The sequence below is a fragment of the Salvelinus alpinus genome, chromosome 14 (genome assembly GCF_045679555.1).
Source record: "Salvelinus alpinus chromosome 14, SLU_Salpinus.1, whole genome shotgun sequence".
NCBI classification, from domain to species: domain Eukaryota; kingdom Metazoa; phylum Chordata; class Actinopteri; order Salmoniformes; family Salmonidae; genus Salvelinus; species Salvelinus alpinus.
Window position 1 is genome coordinate 47,611,932 of NC_092099.1, and position 11,972 is coordinate 47,623,903.

General features: G+C 39.7%; 1 protein-coding gene across 1 annotated transcript; it reads left to right on the forward strand.

Annotated features, from left to right (window-relative positions):
• The first annotated feature begins 731 nt into the window (after positions 1-731).
• Positions 732-5,811, forward strand: LOC139538994 (L-dopachrome tautomerase-like). Its single transcript, XM_071341628.1, has 8 exons — positions 732-1,257; positions 1,640-1,939; positions 2,210-2,310; positions 2,402-2,568; positions 4,060-4,245; positions 4,380-4,521; positions 4,941-5,142; positions 5,280-5,811. The coding sequence occupies exons 1-8, from the start codon at positions 939-941 to the stop codon at positions 5,450-5,452; spliced, it is 1,590 nt and encodes a 529-aa protein (XP_071197729.1). The 5' UTR covers positions 732-938; the 3' UTR covers positions 5,453-5,811.
• The last annotated feature ends 6,161 nt before the right edge of the window (positions 5,812-11,972 follow it).

Sequence of the window (11,972 nt, forward strand, 5' to 3'; positions counted from 1 at the left end):
TATCAGCTATTTCTGCACTGACGTACCAAACATCATAAGTCTTCATTGATGTGTTTGGTGCTCCTCCCACAGAACAAAGAATGCTTGTTTCTCAGAGGAATTCAACAATCAGTTGATGACTTTTTCTCAGTGGATTATGAGAAAAAACAATTATTAGTAATACAGTATAGACACACGATATGATTAGGCTATCATGATTTAAATGATTTAGGATTATATGTATGATATGTCATGTGATAAAGAGGGAAGCGAACAGGAAACCAAAAAATCCTATTTGTAATTATGCAAATGTACTATCAATCAGTCTACTGTGGATTTCATTTCTGGCAAAAACAACTTTATGAGAAATTACTCTCAAATACTTAAAAAATATATTATTCATGGGACTAACGTTGTGAGCTTCACATTAGATGGGCGGCAGGTAGCCTAGGGGTTAAGAGCGTTTTACCAGTCAACGAAAGTTCACTGGTTCAAATCCAGAGTCGACTAGATGAAAAATATGTTGATGTGCCCTTGAGCAAGGCACTTAATCCTAGTTGCTCTGGATAAGAGCGTCTGCTAAATGACTAGAATGTAAAAATGGACCTGTAGATAGCTGATGGTCTAACCCGACACCCTATGTACTTTGGCCTGAGGCATTTCTCTGGTAGGAGTCAAGCTCATAGTTGCCTGGTGTCAGGTGATTACCACGAGACCTTAATCCGTTCTGCCCAGACTTAAAGAGAGCACATGAATTGGAGGCTTTGTTAAAGTTGAAGACACCGCCTGGAACACAGTCTACTCTCAGGCTGGCTCTTAGTTAACATTTATGACTGTAGCCAAATGTTGAATACACAACTTTGGAGCGTTACATTTTTAATTCCATGCGCTTTTGGAGGAATTAACTAATTAAGCATTGATGTGAACTGGTATACAAACTGATTTGCTAGTGGACAGACATGGACAGAAGAGGACCAGAGGTGTTGAAGACGATGAGGGCTCTTGTGCTAGGGTTGGTCTGTTTTGTGACATGGCCTGGTTCTACAGAGGCTCAGTTTCCTCGAGTGTGTAGCACGGTAGAAGGGATCGTCTCAAAGCAGTGCTGCCCTGCCCTCGGGTCTGATCCTGCTAACGTGTGTGGACTTTTATCTGGACGAGGAAACTGCTCCGACATCAGAGTCAGTACCAAACCCTGGGGTGGACCGTATAGGTTGAGAAATGTTGATGATCGAGAAAGGTGGCCGACCAAATTCTTCAATCAGACATGCAGGTGCTCTGGTAAGTAACATATTAATAGTGTTACATTTATGTGTTAATAGCAAATCAGTGTTTAAAATTTCATAAAATATGTTTTGTTTAGACAACATTATAACTCATTGTTGAAGGGTAGTCATTGTTAAATTGTGATTATTAGGAAGACGTATGTAAAATATTTCAAGACTGTTGGGTGAACTTTGAACTTTGAGACCATTTAGTTACCCTAAAATTGGTGGCTGAACTGTAGGTATTTAACAATAACATATCATCAAATCAATGTATCATATTAATGTATTAGTTTCTAAAATGTATTACAATAACATTTGTTTACAGAAACCACATTTCTTGGCCATTCCCATAGTCTTGACTTGGTTTGGTTTATATATTCCATCCCTGTGTCTAGGTAACTTTGGTGGCTTTGACTGTGGCCAGTGTAAGTTTGGCTGGACAGGACCAAACTGTGACGTGCATAAATCCCCAGTGGTGAGGAAGAACATCCACTCTCTGACTCCAGCTGAGCTCCAGGAGTTCCTGGATGTGTTGGACCGAGCCAAGAACACCACCCATCCAGACTATGTCATTGCCACACAGCACTGGCTGGCCCTGTTGGGGCCCAATGGAACCCAGCCCCAGTTCTCCAACATCTCAATCTACGACTTCTTTACATGGCAGCACTACTACTCTGTCAGAGACACACTTTTAGGTAAAACACCAATTTAGTATTTTCTGAAGTCATAAGTTTATAGATTCAATAAATAATATCAATACATTATTAAATTATATTCAACCTTCAAACTAATTCCTTTTTGGTTGAAAATGAATGAAAATGAAAGACAAATTTTATAAATTACTCACTTGCTACGTTACTTACTTACTTGTTCTGAGTTATATATGACTCTCTATGTACTGGAAAGCTAGCAGAAGAGAACATTCAAAAGTTGCTCATAAACCACCTTATTTGTTTCTTCTGTAGGTCCAGGTCGTCCGTTTAAGGCCATTGACTTCTCCCACAAAGGACCAGCGTTCGTCACCTGGCACAGATACCACCTCCTTAGTCTGGAGAGAGACCTGCAGGTAAGAGTGGATTTGAATGCTGAGGACATGAAGAACAAAATAGCTTCAAACATTGATGAAAATAAAGGTAAAACGATCCTCTCTGCTGCAGAGACTGACTGGCAATGAGAACTTTGCTGTTCCATACTGGAACTTCGCCACAGGGCAGACTGAGTGTGACGTCTGTACAGACTCTCTCCTGGGGGGGCACAACCCAGATGACTCCTCCCTCATCAGTAACCAGTCCAGGTTCTCCAATTGGGGGGTGGTGTGTGACAGGTGCGCTGTTAAATAAAACAATAAAACATTGTGGGAAACAGATGAAGCCTAGTCCTGGACTAAAATGCATGTTTACTGAAGGATTTCCATTGAAAGTGCTTTTTAATCAGGCGTAATTCACGTCTAGGAAACCAGCCATGTATGCACACTACCGTTCAAATGTTTGGGGTCACTTAAAAATGTTTTGTGTTTTTGAAAGAAAAGCAAATTTCTTGTCCATTAAAATAACATCAAATTGATCAGAAATACAGTGTAGACATTGTTAATGTTGTAAATGACTATTGTAGCTGGAAACGGCAGATTTTTTATGGAATATCTACATGGGCGTACAGAGGCCCATTATCAGCAACCATCACTCCTGTGTTCCAATGGCACGTTGTGTTAGCTAATCCAAGATTATCATTTTAAAAGGCTAATTGATCATTAGAAAACCCTTTTGCAATGATGTTAGCACAGCTGAAAACTGTTGTGCTGATTAAAGAAGCAGTAAAACTGGCCTTCTATAGACTAGTTGAGTATCTGGAGAATTTGTGGGTTCGTTTACAGGCTCAAAATGGCCAGTTTCTTCTGTAACTCGTCAGACTGTTCTTGTTTGAGAAATGAAGGCTATTCCATGTGAAAAATTGCGAAGAAACTGAAGATCTCATACAACGCTGTGTACTACTCCCTTCACAGAACAGCACAAACTGGCCCTAACCAGAATAGAAAGAGGAGTGGGAGGCCCCAGTGCACAACTGAGCAAGAGGACAAGTACATTAGACTGTCTAGTTTGAGAAACAGACGCCTCACAAGTCCTCAACTGTCAGCTTCATTAAATAGCACCCGCAAAACACCAGTCTAAACATTTTCAGGTTCTTGGCAATTTTTCACATGGAATAGCCTTCATTTCTCAGAACAAGAATAGACTGACGAGATTCCGAAGAAAGTCCTTTGTTTCTGGCCATTTTGAGCCTGTAATCGAACCCACAAATGCTGATTCTCCAGATACTCAACTAGCCTAAAGAAGGCTTGTTGTATTGCTTCTTTAATCAGCACAAAAACATTTTCAGCTGTGCTAACATAATTGCAAAAGGGTTTTCGAATGATCAATTAGACTTTTAAAATGGTAAACTTGGATTAGCTAACACAACGTGCCATTGGAACACAGGACGGATGGTTGCTGATAATGGGCCTCTGTACGCCTATGTAGATATTTCATACAAAAACTGCCGTTTCCAGCTACAATAGTCATTTACAACATTAACAATGTCTACACTATATTTCTGATCAATTTGATGTTATTTTAATGGACTTTTTTTTTTTTTTTTTTTCAAAAACAAGGACATTTCTAAGTGACCCCAAACTTTTGAACGGTAGTGTATATAATATACCTGTGCTGGATATGCTTTGTGCACGTAAGCTGGTTGTTATACTACCGGGTACATGTTCATCATGTGTTTTGTACCAGACTCATTGTCCTTAAATGTTGCCTGAATCTTTTCCCCTCCCCAGCTTGGATGAATATAACCGCCTGGTCACTCTGTGTAATGGGACCAGTGAGGGACGTATAAGGAGAGGTCAGATGGGAGGAGCGAGAACCAACATGAGTCTGCCGACCATGAATGATGTCAGGAGCTGTCTAAACCTCAGAGACTTTGACAACGCTCCCTACTATACTAACTCCACCTTCAGCTTCAGGCAACTTAAACTGTTCACATTGACCTGGGACCTTACACATTCACCTACAGGGTGTTATTCAATGAAGTCAAGTCGAATGAACTCTCGAAATTGCATTGTTTCTGACTTCCAAATATACTTTGTCTCCTATACAGGAATGCTCTGGAAGGCTATGACAAGCCAGATGGCGAGGCAGAGCTTGACTCCACAGTTAACAACCTGCACAACCTGGTCCACTCCTTCCTCAGTGGAACCAGCGCTCGATCTCACTCTGCAGCCAATGACCCCGTCTTTCTGGTAATCATCTAGTTCAAATCAAATCAAATTGTATTTGTCACATGCGCCGAATATACAACAGGTGTAGACTTTACAGTGAAATGCTTACTTACAAGCCCTTAACCAACAATGCAGTTAAGATAAATACTTCAAGAACAATAAGAAATAAAAGTAACAAATAATTAAAGAACAGCAGTAAAATAACAATATCGAGGCTATATACAGGGGGTACCGGTACAGAGTCAATGTGCGGGGGCACCGGTTAGTCGATATAATTTAGGTAATATATAAATGTAGGTAGAGTTATGGTGTGGTTGCCTATGAGTCCATGTATTTGACTGTCATGTGAGTTAATGTAAAGAATTGGTAGTTGGTCAGATTTCTGTGCAGACGATGCAACAATGTTTTACAGTTACATAACTATCTCTCTCTCTCTATAGGTGCTCCATGCTTTCACTGATGCCATTTTTGATGAGTGGATGAGAAAGTCTGTTCCACCAAACTCCAGCTTCCCAGATGAGATGGCTCCAATTGGTCACAACAGACATTATAACATGGTGCCATTTTTCCCTCCTGTGACCAACGAGGAGATTTACGTGGCTTCTGATCAACTGGGATATTCTTATGCCATTGAACTCGATGGTTGGTGATTTCACAGATAACTTTGCAATTAAATAATCGTCATCGACTTATGCTTGTTTTATTAGCAGGTCAATGAAATAAGAACACTTTGATAAAGATCTTGTTGCATTAAATCTCTTATTCTATCCCTTCCTCAGCTACAGACGGTGGAATCGTGTTTGTGATGGGCTCCAGTCTGGGTGGTGTTTTCCTGGGTGCCCTGGTTCTTCTACTCGTCCTGGTGCTCTACTTGCAACAGTATAGGAAACACAGCTTTGAACCCCTTATCAAAGCAGAGTTTACCAACAAAAAGTACACAGAGGAAGCCTAGAGAGTGTAGGTACATTTTGGCAGTGTTTTGCACAACTACATAGAGTAGGCAGCCAAATAGAAAACGTAGCCAACCAGGCGTCCCCGAGCCAGGGGGGTCTGGGGGTGCTTGCTCCTCTGGGGTCCTTTTCCCAGAAGGAGCTCTATTTTGGTACATTCTAATGACTTGACTCCATCTGAAATACACAGTGAAATGATTGAATACTTTATCGAGTTTACCTCCAAGTTGGAAAAATGATTTGTGGTATTGTGTAGAAAGACTTTACAATTTGTATTGCTGAAAATGTATGAATTCACTGTATTTTTTGTTGTTTTGGATATTGTCTATGTCAGAGAACATTAAACCTTTTTTTAACATTCTCTTGAGATTAAAGTCTTATTTACAGTTTTGCTGCAAGATATGAATTTGTTTATTATGTTAATTATTATGTTTTAGTCAAATATTATATCTGTTTGGGCTGCTTGCGGCCAATTGGCAGTCTACAAATTATTACGTTCCGGGCCCCGACCATCCGGCCAAGAATAATATTAGCCCACTGCTGAATCTAGTTGATGATCCCTGTTTGTAGATCAAAACAGAGAACACTATCGTGTTCATGACAGTAAGGCTCATATTAGTTTGTAGACCAAACGGTTCGGGCGTTACAGCCAGATGTTGGCACATCAGCGATACCAACATCAGACGAGTCCCGTGGGGCCAAAATAGTTAATTAATATGCTACTTTGTACACCAAACTGTTCAGACGCTACAGATGTTTCCGTGAGAAGCCATATTTTGGGGATTTCTCCTGGTCTGACAAACAGTGCTGTAGCTCTGCCACTTTTTACAGCAGATATGGAAGCCTACATAGACGGATGCAGTGGACTGAGACTCAGCCCATACAAGAAAACAGATACAGGGCCTTCAGAAAGTATTCACACCACATTTTCCACATTTTGTTGTGTTACAGCCTGAATTTAAAATTGATTAAATTGAGATTGTGTGTCACTGGCCTACACACAATACCCCATAATGTAAAAGTGGGATGTTAAAAATAAAAAAAATTGTATGAAAAAATAAATAAAGAAAAGCTGAAAAGTCTAGAGTCAATAAGTATTCAACCCCTTTGTTATAGCAAGCCTAAATAAGTTAAGGAGTAAAAATGCGCTTAACAAGTCACATAATAAGTTGCAAGGATCCACCCCTTTTTTCCCCACCTAAAATGACATACCCAAATCTAACTGCCTGTAGCTCAGGCCCTGAAGCAAGGATATGTATATTCTTGGTACCATTTGAAAGGAAACACTTTGAAGTTTGTGGAAATGTTAAAGAAATGTAGGAGAATATAACACAATAGATCTGATAAAAGATAATACAAAGAAAAAAAACAACGTTCTTTTGTATTTTATTTGTACCATTATCTTTGAAATGCAAGAGAAAGGCCATAATGTATAATTCCAGCCCAGGTGAATTTAGATTTTGGCCACTAGATGGCAGCAGTGTATGCATACATTTTAGACTGATCCAATGAACCATTACATTTCTGTAAAAAAATTGCATCAAGACTGCCCAAATGTGCCTAATTGGTTTATTAATAACTTTTCATATTCGATATTGTGCACCCTCTTCAAAAAATAGCATGGTATTATTTCACTGTACTAGCTACTGTAAATTGGATAGGGCAGTTAGATTAACAAGAATTTAAGCTTCAGCCCATATCAGATATGTCTATGTCCTGGAAAATGTTATTTTTACTTACAACCCCATGCTAATTGCATTAGCCTACGTTAGCTTAACCGTCCCGTGGACGGGATAGATCCCTAATTAACATGATTTTTGAATGACTACTGAATCTCTGTACCCCACCCATAAAATTATATGTAAGGTCCCTCAGTTGAGCAGTGAATTTCAGACACAGAATCAACCACAAAGATCAGGGAGCTTTTCCAACGCCTCGCAATGAAGGGCACCTATTGGTAGATGGGTAAAATAAAATAAAGCTGACGTTGAATATCCCTTTGAGCATGGTGAAGTTATTAATTACACTTTGGAAGAGGTATCAATACACCCAGTCACTACAAAGATACAGGCGCCCTTCCTAACTCAGTTGTTGGAGAGGAAGGAAACTGCTCAGGGATTTCACCATGAGGCCAATGGTGACTTTTAAACAGTTACAGAGTTTAATGGCTGTGATAGGAGAAAACTGAGGATGGATCAACAACATTGTAGTTACTCCACAATACTAACCTAAATGACAGAGTGAAAAGAAGGAAGCCTGCACATTCCAAAACATGCATCCTGTTTTCAACAAGGTACTTAAATAATACTGGAAAACAATGTAGTTAAGAAATTTACTTAATATCCTGAATAGAAAGCGTTATGTGTGGGTTAAATCCAACACAACACATCACTGAGTAGCATGGTGGTGGCTGCATCATGTTATGGGTATGCTTGTCATTGGCAAGGACTAGGGAGTTTTTTTTTTTAAACCTGCAGATAACACTGTAAATTAACCAGGAACAATGTGAAACCTGCAGATAACACTGTAAAGTAACCAGGAACAATGTGAAACCTGCAGATAGTTCCTGAATACTTTACAGTGCTATGTAAAACCTGCAGATAACACTGTAAAGTAACCAGGAACAATGTGAAACCTGCAGATAACACTGTAAAGTAACCAGGAACAATGTGAAACCTGCAGATAGTTCCTGAATACTTTACAGTGCTATGTAAAACCTGCAGATAACACTGTAAAGTAACCAGGAACAATGTGAAACCTGCAGATAGCACTGTAAAGTAACCAGGAACAATGTGAAACCTGCAGATAACACTGTAAATTAACCAGGAACAATGTGAAACCTGCAGATAGCACTGTAAAGTAACCAGGAACAATGCGAAACCTGCAGATAACACTGTAAAGTAACCAGGAACAATGTGAAACCTGCAGATAACACTGTAAAGTAACCATGAACAATGTGAAACCCTGCAGATAGCACTGTAAAGTAACCAGGAACAATGTGAAACCCTGCAGATAACACTGTAAAGTAACCAGGAACAATGTGAAACCCTGCAGATAGTTCCTGAATACATTACAGTGCTATGTAAAACCTGCAGATAACACTGTAAATTAACCAGGAACAATGTGAAACCTGCAGATAACACTGTAAAGTAACCAGGAACAATGTGAAACCTGCAGATAACACTGTAAAGTAACCAGGAACAATGTGAAACCTGCAGATAACACTGTAAATTAACCAGGAACAATGTGAAACCTGCAGATAGCACTGTAAAGTAACCAGGAACAATGTGAAACCCTGCAGATAACACTGTAAAGTAACCAGGAACAATGTGAAACCCTGCAGATAACACTGTAAAGTAACCATGAACAATGTGAAACCCTGCAGATAACACTGTAAAGTAACCAGGAACAATGTGAAACCCTGCAGATAACACTGTAAAGTAACCAGGAACAACATGAAACTGCAGATAGCACTGTAAAGTAACCAGGAACAATGTGAAACCTGCAGATAACACTGTAAAGTAACCAGGAACAACATGAAACTGCAGATAGCACTGTAAAGTAACCAGGAACAATGTGAAACCTGCAGATAGCACTGTAAAGTAACCAGGAACAATGTGAAACCTGCAGATAACACTGTAAAGTAACCAGGAACAACATGAAACTGCAGATAGCACTGTAAAGTAACCAGGAACAACATGAAACCTGCAGATAGCACTGTAAAGTAACCAGGAACAATGTGAAACCTGCAGATAGCACTGTAAAGTAACCAGGAACAATGTGAAACCTGCAGATAGCACTGTAAAGTAACCAGGAACAATGTGAAACCTGCAGATAGCACTGTAAAGTAACCAGGAACAATGTGAAACCTGCAGATAGCACTGTAAAGTAACCAGGAACAATGTGAAACCTGCAGATAACACTGTAAAGTAACCAGGAACAATGTGAAACCCTGCAGATAACACTGTAAAGTAACCAGGAACAACATGAAACTGCAGATAGCACTGTAAAGTAACCAGGAACAATGTGAAACCTGCAGATAACACTGTAAAGTAACCAGGAACAACATGAAACTGCAGATAGCACTGTAAAGTAACCAGGAACAATGTGAAACCTGCAGATAGCACTGTAAAGTAACCAGGAACAATGTGAAACCTGCAGATAACACTGTAAAGTAACCAGGAACAACATGAAACTGCAGATAGCACTGTAAAGTAACCAGGAACAACATGAAACCTGCAGATAGCACTGTAAAGTAACCAGGAACAATGTGAAACCTGCAGATAACACTGTAAAGTAACCAGGAACAATGTGAAACCTGCAGATAGCACTGTAAAGTAACCAGGAACAATGTGAAACCTGCAGATAACACTGTAAAGTAACCAGGAACAATGTGAAACCTGCAGATAGCACTGTAAAGTAACCAGGAACAATGTGAAACCTGCAGATAGCACTGTAAAGTAACCAGGAACAATGTGAAACCTGCAGATAACACTGTAAAGTAACCAGGAACAATGTGAAACCTGCAGATAGCACTGTAAAGTAACCAGGAACAATGTGAAACCTGCAGATAACACTGTAAAGTAACCAGGAACAATGTGAAACCTGCAGATAACACTGTAAAGTAACCAGGAACAATGTGAAACCCTGCAGATAACACTGTAAAGTAACCAGGAACAACATGAAACTGCAGATAGCACTGTAAAGTAACCAGGAACAATGTGAAACCTGCAGATAACACTGTAAAGTAACCAGGAACAACATGAAACTGCAGATAGCACTGTAAAGTAACCAGGAACAATGTGAAACCTGCAGATAGCACTGTAAAGTAACCAGGAACAATGTGAAACCTGCAGATAACACTGTAAAGTAACCAGGAACAACATGAAACTGCAGATAGCACTGTAAAGTAACCAGGAACAATGTGAAACCCTGCAGATAGCACTGTAAAGTAACCAGGAACAATGTGAAACCTGCAGATAGCACTGTAAAGTAACCAGGAACAATGTGAAACCTGCAGATAGCACTGTAAAGTAACCAGGAACAATGTGAAACCTGCAGATAGCACTGTAAAGTAACCAGGAACAATGTGAAACCTGCAGATAACACTGTAAAGTAACCAGGAACAATGTGAAACCTGCAGATAGCACTGTAAAGTAACCAGGAACAATGTGAAACCTGCAGATAGCACTGTAAAATAACCAGGAACAATGTGAAACCTGCAGATAGCACTGTAAAGTAACCAGGAACAATGTGAAACCTGCAGATAGCACTGTAAAGTAACCAGGAACAATGTGAAACCTGCAGATAACACTGTAAAGTAACCAGGAACAATGTGAAACCTGCAGATAGCACTGTAAAGTAACCAGGAACAACATGAAACTGCAGATAGCACTGTAAAGTAACCAGGAACAATGTGAAACCTGCAGATAGCACTGTAAAGTAACCAGGAACAATGTGAAACCTGCAGATAACACTGTAAAGTAACCAGGAACAATGTGAAACCTGCAGATAACACTGTAAAGTAACCATGAACAATGTGAAACCCTGCAGATAGCACTGTAAAGTAACCAGGAACAATGTGAAACCCTGCAGATAACACTGTAAAGTAACCAGGAACAATGTGAAACCTGCAGATAACACTGTAAAGTAACCAGGAACAATGTGAAACCTGCAGATAACACTGTAAAGTAACCAGGAACAATGTGAAACCCTGCAGATAGTTCCTGAATACATTACAGTGCTATGTAAAACCTGCAGATAACACTGTAAATTAACCAGGAACAACATGAAACTGCAGATAACACTGTAAAGTAACCAGGAACAATGTGAAACCCTGCAGATAGCACTGTAAAGTAACCAGGAACAACATGAAACTGCAGATAACACTGTAAAGTAACCAGGAACAATGTGAAACCCTGCAGATAACACTGTAAAGTAACCAGGAACAATGTGAAACCCTGCAGATAACACTGTAAAGTAACCAGGAACAATGTGAAACCCTGCAGATAACACTGTAAAGTAACCAGGAACAATGTGAAACCTGCAGATAACACTGTAAAGTAACCAGGAACAATGTGAAACCTGCAGATAACACTGTAAAGTACCCATGAACAATGTGAAACCTGCAGATAACACTGTAAAGTAACCAGGAACAATGTGAAACCTGCAGATAACACTGTAAAGTAACCATGAACAATGTGAAACCCTGCAGATAACACTGTAAAGTAACCAGGAACAATGTGAAACCTGCAGATAGCACTGTAAAGTAACCAGGAACAATGTGAAACCTGCAGATAGCACTGTAAAGTAACCAGGAACAATGTGAAACCCTGCAGATAACACTGTAAAGTAACCAGGAACAATGTGAAACCCTGCAGATAACACTGTAAAGTAACCAGGAACAATGTGAAACCCTGCAGATAACACTGTAAAGTAACCAGGAACAATGTGAAACCTGCAGATAACACTGTAAAGTAACCAGGAACAATGTGAAACCTGCAGATAACACTGTAAAGTAAC